The sequence below is a fragment of the Elephas maximus genome, chromosome 4 (assembly GCF_024166365.1).
Source record: "Elephas maximus indicus isolate mEleMax1 chromosome 4, mEleMax1 primary haplotype, whole genome shotgun sequence".
NCBI classification, from domain to species: Eukaryota; Metazoa; Chordata; class Mammalia; order Proboscidea; family Elephantidae; genus Elephas; species Elephas maximus.
Window position 1 is genome coordinate 31,251,923 of NC_064822.1, and position 26,265 is coordinate 31,278,187.

The window sequence follows — 26,265 nt, forward strand, 5'->3', positions numbered from 1 at the left end:
GAAGAACAAAGCAGGAGGCCTCACACTACCTGATCTCAGAACCTACTACCACCCATGGTAGTCAAAACAGCCTGGTACTGATACAACCACAGACACCGACCAATGGAACAGAATTAAGAACCTAGATGTAAATCCATCCATCTATGGGGAAGAGACAGTCTTAACAAATGGTGCTGGTAAAACTGGATGTCTATCTGTAGAAAAATGAAACAGGGCCCATACCTTACACCATACACAAAAACTAACCCAAAAGGGGTCAAAGACCTAAATATAAAACCTAAAACAATAAAGGTCATGCAAGAAAAAATAGGGACAGCACTAGGAACCCTAATACATGGCATAAATATAATACGAACTATAATTAATGCACAAACTGCAGAAGATGAACTAGATAAATGGGACCCCCTAAAAATCAAACACTTATGCTCATCAAAAGACTTCTCTAAAAGAGTAAAAGGAGAACCTATAGACCAGGAAAAAAAATTTTGGCTGTGACATATCTGACAAGGGTCTAATCTCTAAAATTCATGGAAAACTTCAGCACCTCAACAATAAAAAGACAAATAATCCAATTAAAAAATGAGCTAAGGATATGAACGGACACTTCACCAAAGAATACATTCAGATGGCTAACCAACCCATTAAGAAGTGCTCACAATCATTAGACATGAGAGAGATGCAAATCAAAGCTACAATGAGGTACCATCTCACTCCAACAATAGTGGAACTAATCAAAAAGACAAAATAACAAATGCTGATAAGGTTGTGGGGGAGATTGGGACTCTTACACACTGCTGGTGGGAATGTAAAATGGTACAACCACTAAGGAAAATGACACAGCATTTCCTTAAAAAGCTAGAAATACCATACGATCCAGCAATCCCACTCCTAGGAATACATCCTAGAGAAATAAGATCTGTCACATGAATAGACATATGCACACCCATGTTCATCGCAGCATTATTCGTAATAGCAAAATGATGGAAACAACCTAAGTGCCCATCAACAGATGAATGAATAAATGAAGTACGGTACCTACACACAATGGAATACTACCCAATGATAAAGGATAATGATGAAACCGCAAGACAACTTGCGATATGAATGAATTTGGAGGACATTATGCAGAGGGAAATAAGTCAACCACAAAAGGACAAATAATGCATGAGACCACTATTATTGAAAAGAAATAAAAAACACAAAAAGGTTCACATGCAGGAAAAACAGAAAGAAAAAACATCTTCCTAAATTGTTTTGAGCTCCATATACTTCTCCTTAAGTCCAGTTTAAATACTCCTCATATATTTCATAAGTCCGTCTAGCAAGACCCTGATTTGACCAACCTTGGTTTAGAAATGACTCTAAAGAGTCCAAAGTAGGACTTACAGGGCCAGCAAGGCTTAAGGGATGGGGATATTCCGTGCCTCCCAATCAAAAGGAAGTGCTCGTTCCTTCCTTTGTTGTTTTCGTTGACTCATACCAACCCTATGTGAGAGAGTAGAATTGCCCCATAGGGTTTTCTAGACTGTAATCTATATGGGAACAGATTACCAGGTCTTTCTCGTGTAGCCTCTGGGTGGGTTCAAACCACCAAACTTTTAGTTAGCAGCTGAGTGTGTAACTGTTGAGCCACCAGGGCTACCTAGTTTCTCCGTAGGTGAATGCAATTTTATGCTACATATCCCTGGAGTACACACTGAACGCATAGTACACACATACACAAACACCCCTGAAGGGGCTTTTCAGTTCTCTTTCCTGTAAAGGGCAAAGCGGAAGTTTTGAAATAGGCCAGGTAGACAGGCCTTGCCCAGCAGAGCTCTGTTGATTATTTGCATACCCCTAGAGAGGTCACAGCTGTGTGAGCGCTTCCCATCCTGGATCAGCAACCATGGACACCTTTTCTCCCCCAGCTCACAGCCTAGCAAAGCTTCAGTAGAGCTGCTGCCTTTGGTGAAAAGTGGCAGCCAGTGAGTGAGGGAGTGCCCCACAAAGTGTCCTCTAACCTGCCTGGCCACTGCAACACCAACATTGCTTTCCTTACCCTTGGATGACTGCCAAATAGAATCAGTTCTCTAGACTCTCAAATGACCAGGGAATAGAGGAGAAAGCATTTTAAAGGATTTAAAAAGGAACCCCAGCAGACGGTAAGCTTTTTGTTATTTTTTTTAATATGGCCACTTACATCATGTCAGTCATGGTCTAACTTATGGCCATGCCCCCAAATCATATTCCACCTCAAAAGAGCAAAATTCGCTATCTCTGGAATAGTTCAAAAGAATATTAACCAACTGAGAAGACACTAAGTCAAAAGGACATCCAATAACATTTTCAATAACAGTAGCATGTTAGAATGAACACAATACCATCACAGGTCAATTATTTGAGGGGGGAGGGGAAGATCACAATAAATTGGAAGTTTTTATTTTAGAATCAGTCAAGTTATTTTCCATAAATCCATACACAGGCATTGGCACATGTGTATGTTCATGCAAACACACACATACACACACACGGACACACCCCACACAATATCATTTGTACAACAAATGATGAGAGCTAATCAGTAAGGTATTTCTCAAACAAAAATGACAATGTGCTACCTCCTGTTTGGTAATAGGAACTGTTTTGCTAATTTCTTCGCGAAATTAAGGCCCACACTCCTTCTACATGCCTCCCTCTCCTGACACATTCTGAGGGTGCTAGTATACCTGGCCAAGCTTGTGGACCCCCAAGGAGGAGAAGCTTGAGCCTACATATTATCTGTTATGGTTGAATGCCAATAACTGGTGTAAAAAAATAAAATAAATGCCATTCCCTTCACTACCAAATTTCTTTATGGAATATGCACTCATTATTTAAAATTTCTTCATTTATAATCTCTTAACCCACTAAATATGGTTTTAAACTCCATCACTTCACCGAAATTGCTCTTTTTAAGATGGTCCACAATCTCCTAGTTGTCAAATCTAGTGGATGTTTTCCAGGGCTGACATGGTTTTACTTGAGTGTGATGTTTACTTTTGTCAGTCACTTCTTTCTTTTTAGTCACTTTTGAAACTTTCTCTCCCTCATCTTCTTTCCTCTCTGACCCATTTTGATCAATCTCCTTTCTAATCCCTTCCTCTGCCTGCCTTTTAAATCCTGGAGGGTTCTGTCCTGGGTTTATTGCTCTTCTTATTGGACATGGATTTCCAGGGAGTTCATGTCCACTACTAGTATCTACCCAGGATTCCCACATGTTTATCTCCAGCATAGAATTATCTTCAGATTTACATACTGCCTTAGGCTGAGTTCTCTAGAAAAGCAAAACCAGTGGTGTCTGTATACATACATATGTGTATTCACATATATATATATTCATATATATACATTCACACAGAGAGAGGGATTGAGCGAGAGAGAGATTTATCTCAAGGAGATGGCTCATGCAGTTGTAAAGGCTGCTAAGCCCCAAGTCTGGGGTCAGATGTCAGGCTAGAAGCTTCTCCTGACTGACTCATGTAGCTGCTGGAGCTGATGAACCCAAGACTGGCAGATCAGATGGTAGGCTGCTGGCTCACCGGCTGTAGAAACTGATGCATCTCAAGATGGGGAGGCAATATGGCAAGCCACCGGCTCAAGTCCCAAGAACTGGAGGTCAGATGATGATAAGCTGGATACAGGATCCAGAGTGAGCAAAAGCAGTGAGCTCTGCCAGAATGTCCATATATATTGTATGCAGGCCACACTCATGAGGAAACTCCCCTTACAACTGATTGGCTGATCATATCTGATCACATGATGGAGGTAATTACATTATATCACAAAATGGAGGATAACAACATCATTACATAACTGCCAAACCACTGAGAATCATAGGCCAGCCAAGTTGATACACAACCTTAACCATCACAGTTCACGCCTTATCAACTTGGCATCTGTACACATCCCCTTAAATCATACATAATCTCTAAATGAAGACAATTACAAAGTTATACATGTGCCTACAATGAGACAAATAACATGTGTACAACTGAAAATGTACTAGCCTGTTTACATCTTATATTTTACAAGTGAAGAAAACATAAATATTTGATGCACACATACAAGGAAAGAATGCTTATAGCAATTACAGACCTCTTTTCTGCAACTGGTCACATGGTCGTAACTGGTATTTAGAACTACCTTCTTCCACCACCCATTCTGTATTCCCTTTCCCCTCAGCAAGCACCTCAGCTGGTCATGGTTCTTTACTTGGTGGGGTGACCCAAACATTCATTCCTGTAGGGTCTGGGCCATTAGCAGTCATGTCAGAATTGGGTTGCTGTAGTTTTCCGTTGACTTTAAACACAGGGCATGGTAGTACTAAGAGATGTCCTAAGGGATCTCCTGTGTTCCAGACATACTCTTCTTTACCTCCATTATGTAATATGAATCCGACTTCTCTTGATAATCAGGATTGATCACACCAGCCAATATAGTAACTCCCTTCTTTGCCTGTTGATCCAGAAACATGAGGAGCCCAAAGTGTCCAGGTGGCATTCTTAAGTTCCAGTTCAATGGAATTATTGCTGTCTCTCCTGGTGGGAGCATTCTTCCCTTTGGAATTAAGACCTCTAGACCCGCAGAGCATAGTGACATGGGGACAGGAAGCAAAAATTTTGTGCATGGGTCACTAGGGGTAATAATGAATGGTGCCACTCCCATTTCTACCCCTTAATTCCTGGACCCATGAATCCTGGCTATGGGAGAAATAGCACCATATATTGTACTCTCTAGTTGAGAGCATATACAGCCTCCTGGAGAACACTGTCCCAACTCTTCAAGGTATTGCCACTTACCTGGTGCAACAATTGTGTCTTTAGAAGGCCATTCCATTGTTCTATCATGCCAGCTACTTCAGGATGATGGGGAACACGGTAAGACTGGCGAATTCCATGAGCACGGGCCCATTGCCACACTTCCTTTGCTGCGAAGTGAGTCCTTTGATCTGATGTGATGCTATGTGGGATACTGTGGCAGAAGATAAGGCATTCTGTAAGTCCATGGATGGTAGTTTTGGCAGAAGCACTGTGTGCAGGGAAAGCAAATTCATACCCAGAGTGTCTATTCCAGTAAGAACACAATGCTGCCCCTTCCATAATGGAAGTGGTTCGATGTAGTCAACATGCCACCAGGTTACTGTCTGATCACTTCAAGGAATAGTGCCATATTGGGGATTCAGTATGGGTCTCTGCTGCTGGCAGACTGGGCACACAGCAGTGGCTGCAGCTAAGTTGGCCACAGTGAGTGGAAGTCCATTTAGCTGAGGCCATACATAATCTCCATCCCTGCTCGATGACCACTTGGTTCATGAGCCCATTGGGCAACGACGTGAGTGGCTGGGGAAAGAGGATGACTGGTTTTCACACAACAAGTCATCCTATCCTTTGCTTGTTAAAATCTTCCTCTGCTGAGGTCGCCCTTTGGTCAGCATTCACATGAGACAAACATCTTCATTTTTTTTGGCCATTCAGAGAGGTCTATCCATATACCTCTTCCCTATACCTCCTTGTCTCCGATTTCCCAATCATGTTCCTTTCAAGTCCCTGATCATACAGCCAAACCACTGGTCACAGCCCATGCATTGGTATACAGCTGCACATTTGGCCATTTCTCCTTCCAAGCAAAGTGAACAACCAGGTGCATTGCTTGAAGTTCTGCCCATTACGAGGATTTACCTTCATCACTGCCCTTCAGGGAGGTCCCAGAAGGGGGCTGTAGTGCTGTCACTGCTCATTTTCAAGTGGTGCCTGCATATTACACAGAACCATCTGAAAGCCAGGCATGATTCTTCTCCTCTTCAGGCAACTGATTATAAGGAATTCTCCATGAGGCCATAGGTGCAGACCGGGAGAAGGCAGCTGATGTAACAGGAGTGGAGACCATGGGTATTTGGGTCATTTCCTCATGCAAATTAATTGTGCCTTCAGGTCCTGCTGGTGCCTAATCTTGTATATACCACTTCCATTTAATGATGGAGTGCTGCTGTGCATGTCCGACTTTCTGACTCTGTGGACAGTTCATGATGGCCACGCTCAGTTCATGATGGGCAGCTCAGGCCACATGGAGACTTGGTGACCCATGGTTAAGTGTTCAGTCTCTAGTGAGGCCCAGCAACAAGCCAAAAGCTGTTTCTCAAAAGAAGAGTACTTATCTGCAGAGGATGGAAGGGCTTTGCTTCAAAATCCTAAGAATCTGTGCTGTAATACACCAATAGGGGCCTGCCAAAGACTCCAAACAGCACCTCTATCTGCCACTGACACTTCAAGCACCACTGGATCAGCCAGATTATATGGCTCAAGTGGCAGAGTGGTTTGCACGGCCGCCTGAACCTGTTGCCGAGCCTTCTCTTATTCTGGGCCCTACTCAAAACCAGTAGCTTTTTGATTCACTTGATAATAGGCTTGAGTAGCACACCCAAATGAGGGATATGTTGCCTCCAAAATCCAGAGAGGCCCACCAAATGTTGTGCCTCCTTTGTAGTTGTGGAAAGGGCCAGACACAATAACTTATCCTTCACTTTAGAAAGAATATCTCGACATACCCCACACCACTGGACCCCTAGACATTTCAGTGAGGTGGAAGGCGCCTGAAGTTTTGTCAGATTAATTTCCCACTCTCTAGCACACAAGTGTTTTACCAGTAAGTCCAGAGTCATTGACACTTCTTCCTTACTAGGTCCAATCAGCATAATGTCACCAATCTAATGGACCAATGTAACATCTTGTGGAAGGTAAAGGCGATCAAGTTTCCTGAGGACTAAATTACGACATAGGGCTAGAGATTTGCTATATCTCTGAGGTAGGACAATGAAGGTGTATTGCTGGCCTTGACAGCTGAAGGCAAACTGCTTCTGATGGTCCTTCAAAACCAGAATTGAGAAAAAGGCATTGGCTAGATCAATAGCTGCATGCCAGGTACCAGAACATATATTAATTTGCTCAAGAAATGAAACCACATCTGGAACAGCAGCTGCAATTGGAGTCACCACCTGGATAAGTTCATGATAATCCACTGTCATTCTCCAGGAACCATCTGTTTTTTGCACAGGCCAAATAGGCAAGTTGAATGGGGATGTGGTGGGAATCACCACCCCTGTATCCTTCAAGTCCTTGATGGTGGCAGCAATCTCTGCCATTCCTCCAGAAATGTGATAGTACTTTTGGTTTACTATTTTCCCAGGTATGGGCCAGTTCTAATGGCTTCCACTTGGCTTTTCCTACCATCATGGCCCTTACTCCACTTGCTGGAATCCAGTGTGGTGGTTCTGCCAGTTGCTGAGTATATCTATTCCAATTATGCAGTCTAGAACTGGGGAAATAACTACAGGATGGATTCAGAGACCCACCGGACCCACTGTGAGATGAACCTGAGCCAAGACTCCATTAACAACCTAACCTCCATACACTCCCACTCTGTCTGGTGGGCCATGGTAACATTTTGGGCCTCCTGGAATTAATATCAGTGCAGAGCCAGTGTCCAGTAATCCCTGAAAACTCTGATTATTTCCCTTTCCCCAATGAACAGTCACTCTTGTACAAAGCTGTAGATCCCTTTTGGGAAGGCTGGAAGAAAGATTAACAGTATAAATGTTTTGGCAGTGTAGCGAGGTCCTTCCTTGTGGGGACCTAGCCTCCCCTTCATTCAAGGGGTTGTGGGTCTGTAAACTGGCTCAATTATATCTTCACATGAATCTTGCTAAATGCAAATTTGATGTGAATTTAATGTATCCTGTTGTGAGCAATAGAACATGGGTTTGGGAGTTGGCCAGGCTGCTGTGACTCTTCTTAGCTGTGTGGCTTTGGATGAGTAACTTACCTTCTCTGAGCTTCAGTTTCCTTCCATGTAAAGTATGGATAATACCATCTTCCTTATAGGGTTATATGTATTCAGTGACATAATGCACAGCATAAAACACATGGTATGCATTCAAAATGTGAGGTTCCTTCCCTTCCCCTATCTCCACAGTAAACTAAATATTCCTAAAGTAACCAGGGAGTCTGGGTTTTCCTTTTTCACTCACCCTTTCTAAATAAATTCCTTGACTTCTCCATAATTCCATTTACTTGTCTACGGAACAGGGATCCAACTTCTTGTTTTGTATATTATTTCCAAATTCTGTACAAATTAATATGTTTTGAGCACTCTACAAGGCTGCCATGGCAACTAACCCCCTGGGGACAACACCTAGCTCTCATACATTAGAATGAGGAAGACCAGACTCAGCAGGGACAGAGAAGCAAGTGTATGCATACCTTTGCTGGTGGCACTGCAAATTGGCTCAGCCTTTCTGAAAAGAAACCCGGCAGCATGGTGTGAACATTGCTAAACTGTTCACCCCTTTTGACTTATCAATTCCACTTTGGGATATATATTCTAAGGAAATTATGCCTTCTCCTTCTTCCATGCTCCAAAAGAGGCATTTACAAAAGTTTTCAAAACAAAGAAAGGAAAGCAACCAATATATTTTCATAGGGACTAGGTTTCCTTCACACAGAAGAATGAGACAAAATGACAGGTGTGTGGACTATGATGTGCATCATGTGTGTGGACATGGGCTCAGTTTTCTCATCCGGAACATGGGAATAATAATTGTACCTATCCCATGAGGCTGAAGTCAGGAGTTAATGAGTTAATAGATGAAAAGTACTCGCAACAGTGCCTGGCACATAGGAAGCACTCGTTGACTGTTTCCTATTATTATTATTTCATGAAAAGTGCGGAAGAGAATAAAAGTAGAACACAGAACAGCATGGACATATTTATTGGAACAACGTTATCAGATACTAATTATTTCTGGAATGGGATCCAGTGGGAGAGAACGTTTTAGTGTTTAGCAGGTTCCTTGCTTTTTCCCTGTTAAGTTTTCAATAGATAAGAAAGCATACAAGTGAAGAAATCTCAGAACAAATTGGCAACTGCTCTGAAAACAAGTTTAGCAATTTCCACAAAATAAAAACAATTCTGGCGTCAATCAAGGCCACCTGACTGACTTCTAACGGATCACATCAGCATTCTGGAGTGACATAAGAGCCAGCCCTGCTCATCTTACAGCTGAACAGACTAGGTGCAGCCAGCCCAGTGCAGAACCACGACCAGTGAAGGTCTAAACTTAAGTCTAAAATTCTGTCCTTTTAACCAGGCTGCACAGAACTAGTATATGTGGCTTCCCCAAATTAGAGGTTTCATCCCACTTGCCATATGTTTCCTGTGTAATTTCATAGTTGAACATGTCCCTGGCTAACAATTTCTACTTCTAACCCAATGGGAGGGAAGATTTCTTGAGAGAGGCCTGCCTTGAGCCTGCAGGATAAAACATTCATCAAATATACCAGGATACTAGTCAACTCTATTAGGAATGTAATTGGGTCCTCTTTCTGGAAAAGCTGGCATTTAATAAGCGGGCCCTGTTCCAAGTATATCTTCTTCTCCTGCCTGGACCACTGGTCACTTACTGTCTACTTTTATAATCCATTCCCATATGCATATGGGCTGTGGTTCTGTCCCAGAGCAAAGCCTTCCAGTGGCTTCACGTCACACTTAGAATTATATCTAAATTCCTGACCGCGCCATTTGCACATGCGGCTCTTCCCCTCCCTCTTCACTTACCTAGGTCCTGCTCACCCACCAGATCTCAGTTTTTGACACTTCTTCAAAGAAGTGCTTCTTGGTGCAGATTACACCTGTTGGTTAACATTCATGCTGCACTTCTTTTTAATACTTAACACACATAAAATTACTTGTTGCATGTTATGGACTGAATTGCGTCTCCCTTAAAACACGTGTTGAATTCCTAACCCTTGTAACATGGGTGTGATCCTGTTTGGAAATGCGTTTTTCCTTTTCTTATGTTAGAGAGGTCATACCTGTGGAGGATGGATCCTAAGTCTAATCACTTCAGAGTTATAAAAAAAAAAGAGCAGAATAGGCACAGAGACATACAGGGTACGATGCCATGTGAAGACAAACACACGTGGCAGATGCATCTATGAACCCAGAACTCCAAGGATTGCTGGCAGTTACTAGAAGCTGAAACAGACAAAGAAGGATCTTCCCCCAGAGCCACACCCTGAATTTAGACTTCTAGACTCCTTAACTGTGAAAAATAAATTTCTGTTCTTTAAAGTCACCCACTTGCGGTATTTTTTTATTATGTCGGTACTAGTAACTATGACATTCCAGGTTTATCTCCCTGCAAGATTCTAAGTTCTACGCAAACAGCACTGGGTCTGAATGATGCCACTGTATCCACTATTCTTGCCCAGTACTGGGTACATGAATAAATATTTGTTGAATGTATGGCCATATATGTAAATGGATAAATGAGTGACAAAGGGGGAGTGAATGAACGGAGCCTGAAGGGAGAGCACAAGGCTTAGCTCCCAAATTAATAACTAATTTGGAATTTCAGCTTTAGGAAGGAAGGCAATGCAGGGTAAGGAGCTATCCCAGAGTCTCTGAAATCACACCAAATAGGAGAAAAAGTGAGAAAGGTTAAATCCTGAAACAAGCCAGGACAGGTCGCTTACTTTGCACACATCATCAGGAAAGACTAATCATTAGAGAAGGATATGTTTGTTAGAGGGTCAGTGAAAGCGAGGGAAATGCTCAGTGAGATGGATTGACGCAATAACCTCAACAATGGACTCAAACATACCGACCATCGTGAAGATGGCCCAGGAGCAGGCAACGTTTCGTTCTGTTATATGTGGAGTCATCATGAATTAGAGCCGACTGCACGGCAACTAAGAACAACAAATAAAAGGCAGCCGGCAGGCCTCCTGGAGTTCCAAACGACACTTACCTGCACTATCCATGTGGTTCTTACTGGCTGCGGTTTTCATCATTTTCTCACTGAATAAAAGAAAAAAAGAGTCAGCTTATACAGTTTCCAAAATGCTTTTTGTTGTTGCCCCTTGCATCCACTAGTCTAAGCAATCAGCAGAAGCTAGTGATGGTATTAAGCAATGAGGATACTTTGACATCAGCACCACTAGCGGCAGAGATGGAAAAGGCTTCCCCAGTGTGCACCTGACCCCACTGGTGGGATGCAGCTGAGAGCGGTCATGAGCGTCAGGATGGTGTGGAGACACGTGGATGGTGGGTGCAGGCACTGGCAGTGCAGCCCCCATGAGAGCCACATGCACTGGGAAGCCCATTTACGGTACCCTTCTTGGGCCGAAGTGTTACCTTTGACCAAGAATTACCGGAAAAAAACAAACAAACCCATGATTCATAGAGATGTGCATATTTTCAGCCTTGAAATGATTAAAAGAAAACTGATTTGAATGAATGAGTTCTTTAATGATTAAAGAGAAACAGATTTAATTATGGTTTCATTGGTTTGCTTTCTTTCTTTTTTACCTAGATGCATCTTTGCTATTACTTGTAATTTGCCCTTTAAAAAGCGCGGACTGAACAAGACCAGTTAAACTGGCAATCTGTTTCTCCATGGCTTGCATCCTCTCTCTGTAAAACAAGAGAATCATTTGTTAAAGCTATATTGACTTTCCGACCAGTTTTTCTAGCTGAATGATCACGTAAGGGTTGTAAAAGTTACCCCCTAAGAGGCTGTCAAAGTTTATGATAGCCTGGCTCTGGGACCATAACGAGCCTGCAAATCCCCGGCCAGCCAAGATCAAGATTCGATGATCAGAGTCCAGTGTTAACACAGTGATCTCGCTGAGAAGGCGCTGCACAGACCAGAAACGGCCTCCTGGAAGCCAGGAAACGTCTCCCTCAGAAAGAATTCTGTTTGCATGTCACGTGTTTTTGAGCCTCTCGGTCCTGCTTCCACAGACCTCCAGTTGTTGTGGAGTCAACTCCGACTCATGGCACCCCCATGTGTGTCACAGTAGAACTGTGCTCCATAGGGGTCTTTGTTTTTTCCTTTTTTTTTTATTGTGCTTTAAGTGAAAGTTTACAGTTCAAGTTAGTTTCTCATGCAAAAATTTATACACTATGTGACCCTAGTTGCTCTCCCTATAATGTGACAGCACACTCCTCCTTTCCACCCCCGATTTCCCGTGTCCATTCAACCAGCTCCTGTCCCTTTCTGCCTTCTCATCTTGCCTCCAGAAAGGAGCTGCCCATTTAGTCTCATGAATCTACTTAGCACACTCCTCATGAGTATCATTTTATGTCTTACAGTCCAGTCTAATCTCCATAGGGTTTTTAATGGCTGATTTTTCAGAAGTCAATTGCCATGCCTTTCTTCCAATGTGCCTCTGGGTGGACTTGAATCTCCAACCTTTCAGTTAGCAACCCAGCGTTAACCAATTGCACCTCTCAGGAGCTCCTTTCATAGTTTACCTGGTGCAAAAGAGCCTTTGTAATCTGGCACTGTCCTAAATCAGCTGTCACTCACTGGTGCTCACTTAAAGGCTGTTCTCCTCAGCTGGAAGATGGCTGCTTGATTTTGGTGTAAATGTTGAAGATGTTTGCCCTGCGTGTAGTAAAACTTGTTTTTTAGCCCGAGGGCAATGCAAACAAATCTCTCTTATTAAGACCATGGAAAATAGGATCGAAATCAGCATATGATTTGGAGACTGAGGATGCTCAATCTGATGTCCCAGAAACGTCAACCTGGAGGCTTCCACAAGAGCAAGGAGGAAAACAAATGTCCCTAACAAATTGGTCACCTCAAGACGTTACTGAAAAACACCCCTAATTATTTACTATGTAAGATACTCTATCTCATCTGCTTAACAATTACTAGCCTCTGACTTTAGAATTTCATGCATTTTTTTTTTTAAGTTTAAAATGGATGGTTCCATCGTAATGCTGAGCTTCCTGGAGGTAAGTCATGTGCAGCGGATAGTTAATGGCGGTAAACTAAGTCCAGCAGAGGGGTACTACACATGCTCACCTCGGGTGAACTCAGTTACACATACTTAGCAGTTAAAAAGATAAAGGCTCTATACATGCTATGTTGAACATGAACCTTGAAAACATTATGCTGAGTGAAATAAGTCAGATACGAAAGGACAAATATTGTATGAGGCCACTTATATGAGACATCCAGAATACACAAATGCATAGAGACAAAAGGAGATTAGTGGTTACCAGGGATTGGGGAGGACTGGGCGCTATATTGTGCAAGGAGTACTGAGTTTCTGTTAGGGGTGATGAAAAAGTTTTGAAAATAGACAGTGGTGAGAGTTGTAATTATCACTGAATTGTACACTTAAAATGATTAAAATGGCAGATTTCATGTTACATATATTTTGCCACACACATACACACCACAATGAAAGGAGAAAGGACACGATAGTTAAAATAGTGTGGGTGTCTCACCTGCCATTCCACCCCTCGAGTGGGTGTCCTAGCGTGAGCTTGAGATAGAAGTGCACCTGCTCTTCACTGTGACTCTCAGTTCCACATGCATCTGGGACTGTGAGCATATCACCGTTGTGATGGGGATTCCTATGCTGAAATAGTCTATTCATCCACCCTGACTTTTAAATACAAGCCAACTGCTTTACTGGGTGCTCGATGGAAAAATGATGGTGGCCTGCTCAATCATCAGAAAAAGAATAACTGGTTACCTTGGACTTATCTTGAACTTTACGGTTATCAAGGGGATTTTCAAGGGCAATTTTGACCAAACCAAAGATTTTAGTGTTGTATTTTGCTTTTGAAACATAACCTGTAGCACCATATGAAACACTGAGCGTAACTTCACAAATGCAAGCTTCTGACTTAGAATTCTATGTGTTCCCGCCCGCAGCACTTTGGTTTAAAATGGATGCTTCCGTCATACTACTGAGCTTCTTGGACCTAAGTCACACAATGTGGAAGGTTAGAAAAAAAAGAAAACCCACTGCCATTGAGTCAATTGTGACTCATAACGACCCTATAGACAGAGCAGAACAGCCCCAAAGTTTCCAAGGAGTGGCTGTGGATTCGAACTGTGGACCTTTTGGTTAGCAGCCGAGCTCTTAACCACTGGAAGGCTAATGCTTGTAAACTTACTAAGAAAAAGTAACAATACTAATAATGTCAACATTATTATCTCTCTATTCCAATTGTATGGAGAGAAAGGCTTTTAACCATGAGGGTAGAATTGCATCTCCACAGAGTGACTTCCCAAGTGTTTCCCGGCATATCATTGCACGTTAAACTCCTGAGCTATTGGGCACTCTAAGTCATACCTGTGCTGTTGGCTTCCTCTTTGCCATGAAGTGGTCCATACGTCAAAGAGAAAAATTAGTAAGAAATCTACTAAAGAAAGTAGGTTAGCACACACACATTGAAAACCCCAAGTTTAATAGGCCCAAATCACAATGGCATCTCAGAGATGATGGGTATGGTGGCTGATTATGTTGCCCACTCATATGAAAGATAGGGACCCATACACACCAGCTCCTGTGAAATGAATGTCCTTCAACAGGAACCACTCAGTACCAGAGAAAGTTGTCCAGTGCCCTCATTCACGCCACAGGGCGCTGTCCACAATGGAGCTGTAAGCCGCACTCCTGACTCTGAGTGTGGAAATGTATTCAGAGCTATCTTGAGATGCTCTAGTTTACCGCTCTTAGGCAAATACAACAGATATCTTTTTTTAAAAAAAGAATGGCAGGCTTGAGCATTGTGCTCTTTTAAGAGCTATCTATATGGGATCAAATTGATAACAGCAACTTGAAAGATTAGATAAGCAATTTAGGGGGCAGTGAGTTTATGATAACGGAGGAGGAACGATTCGGAAAAGGAGGGTAAGAATGGTTGTACGACTTGAAGATTGTAGTTAATGTCACTGAATTGTACATGTGGAAATTGTTGAATTAGTGAATGGTTGGCTGTAGTATATTCTCAACAACAACGAAAAATAGTTTTTTTTTTTTAAAAAAAAGCATGGTATGACATCTTTAGGCCCCGGGCAACTTCAATTAGGAAGTGGCTTAAAGAGCTTTGTGAAAGCTAGAATGTAGGACAGGAAGGAATTGGCACAACCTAAGTACACACAGAAGACAGTAATACTAAGAAATCCACGAAGTAGGTAAGTCTATGGCTATGGAGAATAAAAGGGAATCTGAGAGGAGGGAAATGGCAGAAAGGAGTCCCCGGATTCCAACACTGACCATGGGCGCTGTTCAGCCTACAGCTTTCATTACCTTGTTCTTTTTGATCCCTCTCTGGTCAACAGCTTTCATTACCTTGTCCAACAAAGGAGAGCAGTGTCATTAAAAACAGAAACAACACACTCAGGCCATTCCAGACAAAGAACATTGATCTTCAATTGATTTATCATCTGGGTTAAAATTACTAAATTTTAAGGCTTAGTTTGGGCCTAAGGCTTTAAACAAGTCTTTGGAGTTCCTCAGCTGCTAACTGAAAGGGTGGTAGTCCGAGTCCATTCAGAGGCACCTTACAAGACAGGCCTGGTGATCTACTTTTAAAAAATCAACCACCGAAAACCCAGTGGAGCACAATTCTACTCTGATACACATGGGGTCACGCTTAGTTCGAATCAACTTGAAGGCAACTATTTTTGTGTGTGTGTGTGTTTTCCTTGGCTCAGTGGGTAGTAGGTATTTCCCCCGGGATTCTTCCCCCTGACTATAGTTTTAGGATGCAGAGAAATACAACCCCAGAATAACATCCTACTCTCCAAGGATGATATTGATACAATTGCAGAACTGCCCAGGATAAAGTTTGGATGCTTTGGAGCAGAGCCCTATACTATGTCCAGGTATGCATTCACACGCTGGGCTCTCTGTTTTGTATATACAAAGAAGGGAGTGAACGCTGTCTGGGTGGGCTTCTTCTAGCTGGGGGCCACCACAAAGGAGGCATGATCTGTCAGAGACACTGGGTCAGGTGGCTGCTCACCCGATGTCCTTGTCTGAGAATTCAGAACACTCGAGTTTGATGCGGAGGAGGGGGAAGTTCTCTCCCATTCCCCAAGAACACAGGGTGCTCGTTATAGATGTGTACTGCACGCTCTCGGCCAAAACCACTTTACGAAAATACAATTCTTTTGACACATGATAATGAGAAAACTTTTTCCCTCCTATTTAATCATCAAAGTGTTTCTGGTTTCAGGATTCATTTGAGGGAGATTATCTGATTTATAAATTCATAAATAAGATTGCCTTTCCATTTCATGGCTGGTAATCTGGAAACAATTTTATGGTTTAACTAAATTACAGCAACTGGAAACGTATGCAGCCTTCTCCATGATGAAATGTTATGAAATACGTTTTAATGTGAAAGGGGAAAAAGAAAAATGCAGTGGAAGACGAGAAATTAAGTAGTACCCTGTCATTTTATCACAGTGGCAATTTTACAACGATCACCGGAATATTAACGATGCTTACGCTAATTCTTGCCAATATCACTTGGTTTAAGATATTACAGGGCTGGTATAATTACTGTTGAAAAATGGTTTAAAAGTGATTTCATAACCCATTCTATATCATTCCATAAACCATATTTATGTGATTAGTATGTGTGGTTAACTACTCATTTAGTGCCATAAATCAGCCTGTCTGAATGAATCTTCTCGGGGGCCCAAACACACTATTAATAAAGAAATTCAAGTCAAATCCAGGAAAAGGGCCAAGCCTAGTGTTTGAAATCATAGCTCTCCCACCATCTTTCCTGCAAGCTCCAGGTCTGTCTGCAAGGATGAAGCAAAACCCACACTGCTCAGTCTTTCTCTACTTCGTCAGAGCACAGGAAAGAAAAAAAAATCTGTGTTCAGGGAGTATTTTTAGCCAGTGACTCCACTTATACAACTTCTTGATTCAAGTTTTCACCTTTCAATGTTTTTTTTTTAACTAGGGACTTGTCTTTGCATTGACTAAGGCCTCATTAAACCTGACTTAAGTCCTATCTACATATCTAAGAATACCATTTTATATCATTCCATAAACCATATTTATGGCAACTAAAAAACCAAGTCAACACTTTAACAACGAGGCGACCGGTAATTCCCTAATGATGAATCTCAAAGACTATGCTTTTAAATATCCAGAAGAGGCACTGGAGGAGCTGGCTGGAAGCAGCCAGCCAAGCCGACGTGATCTATCTTGGCTAGAGACATTAGCCTTCCAACCAGAGTTACTAACCAGGGCAACCAGTGGTGTAGGAGGATCCATCCCAAGGACAGCAGTGATGGCTGGCATCCTCAGAGTACTCACCAGGTGGCCTCTCAACTTGCTTCTGGCTCTAATATTTTGCAATTTTATCTGTTCTTTCTCATTATCTCGCATCTCTCTGACCCCAGTGAAAGTAACACGTATTAGAACCACTTTTCAGTGAGTCAGTCAAAAAGTATTGTGAGCACGAAACATGAACTAGGCTTCACGCTGGAGTCCCTGGGTGGCGCAAGTGGTTAAGTTCTCAGCTGCTAAGAGAAAGTTTGAATGTTCGAGTCCATCCAGAGTCACCTCAGAAGAAACGCCTGGCAATCTACTTCCAAAATATCAGCCATTGAAAACCCCATGGAGCACAGTTTTACTCTGATACATGTGGGGTCGCCAGGAGTTGCAGTCAACTTGAAGGCAACTGGTGGTGGCTGCATGTTAGCTGCTGTGGACACAGCTGTGAACAAAGTACCATCGTCGTTAAGCAGTGCCTTCCCTTCAAAAAGTCAATTGTTTTTTAGGAGAACTCTAACTGATCTAAAACCCTTTACACTTGGCAGTGCTGAAGGCCTTTTACAGACTTAAACGGTGAACAGGTTTAAAGCTATGCCGTTGTTTGCTCACGCTCTGATTCTTTGGTATGAGGGGAAAAAAAACCCCAAAGTAATTAAAAACACTGTTTGTAGATGAGTTGAACAAAATCCTGGAACTCAAATTATCTCAATTTGTGGGAAAGCTTCAAATACGACCCTGAGCAATGAACTTTCTGTTTTTGCCCAAAGTTAACCTGTTGGTGAAAAAGCTGTGTATCTAAAGAAATTCTTCTGCAAACTCCTAAAAGACTTAACTTCTCTTTGATACATCTGGATTTATTGGGGAGACGCTGCAGTTGGTGAAGGCTATAATGTGGTCTACAATGATTAAAAAAAAAAAATTGTACCTCTCAATATCTTAATATCTCACATTGCCCCCCAACACTGCACCAGCCCCTTAGGGGGCAACGGCCAGGTCTTGAGCTTGTTTTTATATCCTCAGAGTATCCACATGAGGACTGAGCACACAGAGGGTAGCAAAGGAATACCTTTTATAGCCCTGTGCCTGAGGGCTGCTACTTTCCCCTCTGCTCTTTAAGGAAAGAGAAGGCAGGCTAGGTATGCATATTCCATCTTCCCTATCCCCACTTCAATCAGTTGTGCTATTCAATCTCTCAACATTTCCTCCACTTCTAAATTCTGTATTACTCATCCTTAAGTCCCCTATCAGTATCAGGAAATTCCCTGTCTCCTTGGATGACTTCAGCATGGAAAGTAGATCTCCTCTCTGTCACCCCCCAGTCCATCAGGCTTTTGTAGTTTTAACGTGTGCACTGATAACCCTTTCAAAAGTTTGTCATTGTAGACCCTCAAACTCTTCTTCACAGCCATACTCTGACCTAGAATAATTGCCTGGAAAGGCTATAACATCTAGGTCTGAAATGCCGAAATCCCCTTTAAGTATCGCAATTTTCTGTTATCTTCAGTTCTCTTACTCATACACGCTAGCTCTCTACCTACACCCTGGCCTTGACTTCCTCCACCCCAGACATCAATACTGTCTGAAAAGTCCCTGTTAATTTTTTCTGCTTCTTGCCCACGTGGACCCCACACATTCTCACCAGAATACTGACTGGAGTCTCTTACTTCTAGGCCCTTTCCCTGCCTTGCCATTCTTATTGCTAGACTGACCTTGGAGCAGGCAAATAAATGAGAAGAGACAGCTTCCTGTATTCCTTCTATTTCCTCAGATGTCACTTTCTTTTGGTGATGCTTCAAGGAGCTATGGCTGCTAACCGAAAGGTCAGCAGTTGGAACCCACCAGCCACTACTTGGAAACCCTAGGGTTGCTATGAGTCAGAAGCAACAAAACAGCAATGGGTTTTCAAGGAGGCAGATTTGGAGAAACCTCTCATTAGGGAACCAGGTTTTTCCAAGTGAGGAAAGAGATAATAGCCAAACCAGAGGTGTTCATCTAAAATCCGTTGGAATGCTCTGGCTCTACGTTTGACTTATGACCCGTGAAGAATATACATTTAATAACACCTGTAAAAAAAATAATAGGCAAAAACTGAGCCCCATTTATAAAAAAATCTGTTATCACTGAGTCAACACTGACTCATGGTGACTCCATGGGTGTCAGAGTAGAACTGTGCTCCACAGGGCTTTCAATGGCTGATTTTTCAGAAATAGATCTCCCAGACCTTTCTTCTGAGGCACTTCCGGGTGGACTTGAGCCTCCAACCTTCCAGTTAGCAGTTTAGTGTACTGTTTGCAGTACCCAGGGACTCTGCCCCATTTACAAGGATCTGGCCTTTTCTCAAGGAGTCTTTGTGGCTCAGTAGTTAAGTGTGTGGCTGCTAACTGAAAGGCTGGTTGTTTGAGCCCACCAGCCACTCTGCAGGAGAAAGAGGTGGTAATCTGCTTCCATAAAGATTACAGCCTGGGAAACCCTGTGGGGCATTTCTACTCTGCCCTATAGGGTGGCTATGAGTCAGCTTCAATTCAATGGCAAAGAGTAAACGGGTTCATCTTTTCTCACAACTTTATGGAGATTTTGAGAGAATGAAAGTTTATAATGAATTTCTATAATGAGATGTGAAGAGCAAGTGCCGTGGCGATGCTGATATTCCCTCTAGCAAATAGCTCTTCACTAGTAACTAGTGCTGTTTATTTTCCTAAATGCCTCGGGCAACATCAACTTCAATTCAGTTCAATAACCATTATTGAGTAGAAGCACTGTGATAGGTGCTGGGGATAAAAAAAAAAAAACAAGCAAAAATCTTTCTTCTTGACCCCAGACTTCAGCCGATCCTGCCTGGGTGGGGCACAGATGACCATACACAACCATGATTCAGTGGGGTGTGTATGCTCTTAGCGGTATCAACAAAGCACTTCTGGGTCACAGAGGCAAGCAGTCAGCCTGGGGAAGAGCAATTCCTCACAAGAGGTGACATGTCAACAGGGCAGAATACACAACTGTGCTTCATAGGGTTTTCAATAGCTGATTTTTCTTTGTAAATGGACCTCCATTTTTGCCTATTTTTTTAAAACAGGTGTTATTAAAATGTATGGAGCACTGGTGGTGCAGTGGTTAAGAGCTCAGCTGCTAACCAAGAAGTTGGCAGTTCGAATCCACCACGTGCTCCTTGGAAATTCTATGGGGCAGTTCCACTCTGTCCTATAGGGTCACTATGATCAGAATCGACTCAACAGCAACGGGTTTGGCTTATTTTTATTATTAAATGTGTATATCTACATGGGTCATAAGTCAAATGCAGAGCCAGAACATTCCATATGACTTTAGCTGAATACCTCTGGTCTGGACTTAACTAGAGGGAGGGGGAAAATGAGAAGGTTTTCTAAGGAGAGCATCTAAAGAAGGTTCTAGGGTAAGCAGAGAAGAATTAGACCAAATAAAATTTAATGGGTCTAACAGAATAGAAGCAAAAAACACTGGACCAGAAATTAATCTGGGTTTGTGCTCTGACTCTGTTACTTACAGCTGTGTGACCATTCTTTCATCCATTAATTCAACAAACAAAAAACCCCGTTGCCATCGAGTCAATTACGACCCATAGCGACCCCATGCGACAGAGTAGAACGGCCCCATAGGGTTTCCAAGGAGCTTCCAGTGGATTCCAACTGCTGACCTTTTGGTTAGCAGCCAACCTTTTAACCTCTGCGCTACCAGGGCTCCACTATGTACTGGTCAATGTTTTAATCACTGGGAACACTGAAGTGAACACCCAAAAAAAAAAAAAAAGTGAACACAACAGTCAACAATTTTTGCCCTCGTGGAGGTTATATCTCTCTGACAGTAAGCAAAATGCATAATAAATCTTCAACATTAATAAATATTAAGAAGAAAAAAGAGGCAGGGAAAGGGAATAGGAAGAGGCTTGAAAGCAGGTAGGGTGATCAGAGAAGACCTCCCTGAGGAAGTGAGGGAGCAACCCTGAACCCTACGTGCTGTCTTGGGGAAGAACATACCAGGCAGTGGGAAGAGCAGGTACCCCACCCTCAGCCCCATGAGGCAGGCCAGTGTGCCTGGAGTGCAGTGAATGAGGGAAGGGTTATTGGGGATGGTTTCAGAATGACAGCAGAGGGTCCGCCTTGTGAGAGCTTATGACCAGGACCATATATTTTATCATCAAATCAGAATACTTTTGAAAGCGAAAGGGAAGCTATTGGTTCTTATACAAGGACCATGGGAATCAGCCAACACTTTTCCTGTTGAGTGGAACCCCTGGGTGATGCAAATGGTTAACGTGCACAGCTGCTAACTGAAAGGCTGGAAGCTCAAGTCCACCCAGAGGTGCCTTGGAAGAAAGGCCTGGTGATCGACTTCTGAAAAACCAGCCACTGCAACCTTATGGAGCACAGTTCTACTCTGAAACACACAGGGTTGCCATTAGTTGGAGTTGACTTGATAACACCTGGTTAAGTGGCCCCCGTCACACTAGGAAGTGCATTCTCCCTACTTCGGGGTCATTTTAAAGACTCTGGCTTTTACTCTGAGTGTGATGGGAGCCCCAGGGGAAGTATGAGCTGAGGAGGGATATGCTCTGAGTTGTTCTTCCACCATTAACATAAACTAACTGTCTCCTAAGGTTCCTATCTAATCTTTCAAGTTCCTGTTGTCACTTTGATCCCATAAATGATAGCTCTTAAAAGAGCACAATGCTCAAGGCAGAAATTTTTTACTAGTTAAGCTAAGCTATTGTTTGGTTTCAAAAGACTTCAGGAGATATTTTTGGTTTAAGGTCTAAAGATTATCTCAGGGCAAGAGCTTCAGTGGCTCATCCAACCTTCATGGCTCCAGGAAGTGTGGAGTCCGTAAGAATTTAAAATTCTGTTCAGCATTTCCCCCCTTTTAATCAGGGTTCTTCTATGCAATCTTTGATCAAAAGGTTCAGTAATGGTAGCTGGTGTCTGTTCTCTTTATGCCCACCACCCAAAAAATACCACGTTTGAAATCCTGCCTGATTTCAAGAATTACAGATTTTTCTAGCTGGAAGGGACTTATGTAGGACCCATAGTTCCCCATTCTGGCGCTGAGATCTTGACTGAAGCAATAAAGGCGTGGCAGGCCTGGCAAGTAGGGCAAAGCTCGGCCACACCCAGGCCTGGTGGCTTGAATATGCACAATGGATTTCCTGACATCCCAATAGTATTCTGCTCAGCACAGCAAATGCACTTGGGAAGTGCGCCACGTAGCCTTTTGTCTATTTCACAACTTCACTTTGATGCCGGCTCTTCTGGCCTGCCTCCAGGAATGATCCCAAAGCAGGGATTGGGACACAGTGGTCTCTAAGATCCAAACGGCCAGCACAGCCTCACTTCTTTCTGCAGAGAGCTACGTCAATTCATGTCATTAAAAAAAAAAAAAAAAAAAAGCCCATTGCAGTTGAGTCGGTTCTGACTCACGGTGACCCTGTGTGTTGCAGTGTAGAACTGCTCCATAGAATAACCTTTGCTGTAATCTTTAAAGAAGCAGGTCACCAGGCCTTTCTTCTGCAGTGCCAAGCTTTAGGTTAGTAGTCAAGCACCACCAAGGGACCTTATATGTCAATAAGGGCTCCTGTTTATAGAGAATTTTCCAGTTTACAAGGTGATTTTATACCCATTTTCATTTAAACTAAACAGAACCCCTGAGAAGTAGCTATTACCTTCCCATTGTAACAGAGAAGGACACTGGGCTTAGAGACGCAGGGATTTTCCTAAGGACACAGAGCTCATAGCTGTGCAAACACCCACATCCATTGTGCCCCCAGCCACAGCTCTGAGCTGCCTCCCGTGGTGACTCATGTCTAGGGTGAGGTGCTTCACTTCCTGTTGGCCCTTGGCTAGGTGACTAAAGCCTCCACTCCCCAGGCAAGCCTACACCCTGCTTTATGAAGTCATCTACTTTGCATTATCTTTCTCTTCCCTGAGGGTGCTTTTAATATTCATGCTTGGGAAGCGACACCTCATTTTCTGTACAGGCAGAAGCGGGTAAAAATATCCGTTCGTTCATGTTAGGGTTTACTTGGGCACACAGCCTAATTGACCTTCAAATGAGAGCTGGTGCCAGACACTATGGGGTAATGGTCTTCATTACAAGGAGCTCTGGTGGCGCAAAAGGATAAGCTCTCAACCAGAAGGTTGGAGGTTTGAATCCACCCAGGCGCTCCATGGGAGAAAGACCTGGTGATCTGCTTCTGTAAGGATTACACCCAAGGAAACCCTGTGGAGCAGTTCTACTGCATAACACATGGAGCTGCTATGAGTCAAACTGGCTTAATGGCATCCAACAACACCTGATCACAAAGACAGAGAGAGAGAGAAAAAAAAGACAGCATGAGAATGGAAACAGCACTGGACTAGAGTGCTCTAGTTGTGGGACCTTGTAAAGTCTCTTAAATGTCCTTTCCCTTCACTAAAGTCAGGGATTAGGACACAGTGGTCTCCAAGGCCCCTTCAGGTGAGAGGATGGACAGAGATGGGGAGGAAGTATTGACTGGTCATATGAGTTGGACCTAAGCAAATGTAGTGGGCAGTTCAGACTTTTTAAGCCTACAATTTTTGAATTGCAGTTAGAGTTCAATGCATTGTTATTACTTGTTAGTCGTCATCGAGTTGGCTCCAACTCATGGTGACCCCATGTGCAACAACATAGTGTTGCCCAGTCCTGAACCATCTACATGATCATTGGCACGTTTGAGGCCAGTGTTGCGGCCATTGTGGAGTGCCTTCCAACCTAGGAGGCTCAACTTCCAGCACTATATCGGACAATATTCTGTTATGATCCACAGAGTTTTCACTGGCTAATTTTTAGGCCATTCTTTCTAGTCTTAGTCTAGAAGCTCCAATGACACTGTCCACCATGAGTAACCTTGCTAGTATTTGTAATACTGGTGGCATAGCTTCCACCATCATAGTAATATGCAAGGTACCACAGTATGACAAACTGCACAGACCTGGCTACATCTTTGAATCACCTTATTCATGAAAAATATGACCCAAAATTCAAAAAGAACAAATATAATCTCCACAACTTCCAATAGACAGAACAACGACTAATCACAAGAGAGGCTAATATGTGACTCTTTAGGGCTATGAAAACCAGCTCCATCTTCAGACAAGGCCCTGGCCACACTGATTCTGCATCGATCTGATCTTACTATTTTTCAAGGAGGCTAAAACTGCACTTAATCAATTACTCTTCACCTTGAAGAAAGAGGTTCTAGTTGTCAGGGGAAAGGAGCTTTCTGAATCTTACAGTATTTAGGTTATTCTGGTTTCAAACATAAGGCATCTGATTGACAGCACCTCATCAATATTCAAAGAGGATCCAAGAGCACATTTTAATTTGATCTAATTAGTGACAGATGATGGCTTTGCCTTTTGAGAAATTGATTTGTTTAAGGTAACACAGACACTGTGGCAGTCATTCCACTGATATTTTTTATGAAATGCCCCTTGTGTAAGAGTGGGGCTATGTTCACAGGTTTGTCAGCTGGTTAAGGACCATGTTTACCAGACAGCTGTTGCCTGAACTCAGCAGTCTATGGAATGACTAACAAATAAATATTCCTTACTCATGAAGTTTTATTCTTTGAATGCAATAATACTTTAACTTATCAGCACTTTCCCCCTCTTAAAAAAATTTTTTTTTATTCTGTTTTAGGTGAAAATTTTCAGCACAAATTAGTTTCTCATCTAAAAATTTTATACACAAATTATTCTGTAGTATTAGACGCAATCCCCACAATGTATCAGCACTCTCCCCCTTTCCCTTTCCACCCTGGGTTCTCCATGTTCACTCATCCAGTTTTCCTGTCCCTTCCTGCCTTCTTGTCTTTGCTTTTGGGCAGGTGTTGCCCATTTGGTCTCACATATTTGATTGAACTAAGAAGCACGTTCCTCATGTGCATTATTGTTTAATTTTACAGGCCTGTCTAATCTTTGGCTGAAAGGTGAACTTTGGGAGTGGCATCGGTTCTGAGTTAGCAGGGTGTCTGGGGGCCATAATCGTGGAGATTCTTCCAGTCACCATCAGACCAGTAAGTCTGGTCTTTTTTTGTGAATTTGAATTTTGTTCTACATTTTTCTTCCGCTTTGCTCAGGACCCTCTATTGTGATCCCTGTCACAGTGGTCAGTGGTTGTAGTGAGGCACCATCTAGTTCTTCTGGGCTCAGGCTGGTGGAGGCTGTTGTTCGTGTGGTCTATTAGTCCTTTGGGCTAATATTTTCTTTGTGTCTTTGGTGTTCTTCATTCTGCTTTGCTCTGAATGTGATAGGACAATAGGTGTATCTTAGATGGCTGCTCATAAGCTTTTAAGACCCCAGGTGGTAGTCACCAAAGTAGGATGTAGAACATTTACTTTAGGAACTATGTTATGCCAATTGAACTGGATGTCTCCCCAGACCATGATTCCCAGCCCTCAGCCCCAGTAACTCAGTGTCTCTCAAGGTGTTTGGATGTGTCTAGGGAGCTTCTATGACTTTGCCTTCATCAAGTTGAGCTAGCATCCCCTACACTGAGTGTCCTCTTTCCCTTCACCAATATTAACACTTGTCTACTACTATCTAGTTAGTGATTTCCCCTCCCCACCCATCCCTTCCCTTGTAACCATCAAAGATTGTTTTTTTCTGCATATAAACTTTCCTGGGGTTTTTAAAATAGTAGTCTCATGCAATATTTGTCCTTTTGTAATTGAGTTATTTCACTTGGCATAATGCCTTCCAGATGTTTTACAGATTCATCATTGTTCTTTATTGTTGCATAGTATTCCATTGTGTATACATATCCTAACTTGTTATCCATTCACCTGGATAAACATGATGGGTTAGCACTTCTTTTATTTCCAAGATTATCAAAATATATCAAGATATCATTTTTATAAGTATCATAATGGTAGAAACACAGCAGATATTAGAGGAAGACCAGTCTGTCTTTCCACCGCATAATACCTTTTCATTTCACTGCATATATACCCCTTAAATTCCAGTCCATCTCGACATTCTCATGAGGGCTCCCAGACCTGGAAAGCTCTCCCTTTTCTGAATTCAGAGCCATTACTTTCTATATCACTTCTTTGGAATTAATTATGTACAAGCAGTCCTCAAATTATAGC

General features: G+C 42.6%; 1 protein-coding gene across 12 annotated transcripts in view; it reads right to left on the reverse strand.

Moving 5' to 3' along the window:
• The window catches only part of KIAA1217 (KIAA1217 ortholog), a 584,613-nt gene that overhangs the window by 56,310 nt on the left and 502,038 nt on the right, over positions 1 to 26,265 (reverse strand). For 9 of the 12 annotated variants that reach the window (XM_049881823.1, XM_049881822.1, XM_049881826.1 and 6 more), the window contains 2 exons: positions 11,386 to 11,490; positions 10,826 to 10,875 (listed from right to left, as the gene is read on the reverse strand). In XM_049881823.1, coding sequence (XP_049737780.1) covers positions 10,826 to 10,875; positions 11,386 to 11,490 — 155 coding nt within the window. The remainder of the gene's footprint in view (positions 1 to 10,825; positions 10,876 to 11,385; positions 11,491 to 26,265) is intronic. The other 3 variants (XM_049881825.1, XM_049881824.1, XM_049881834.1) reach the window with 1 other exon arrangement.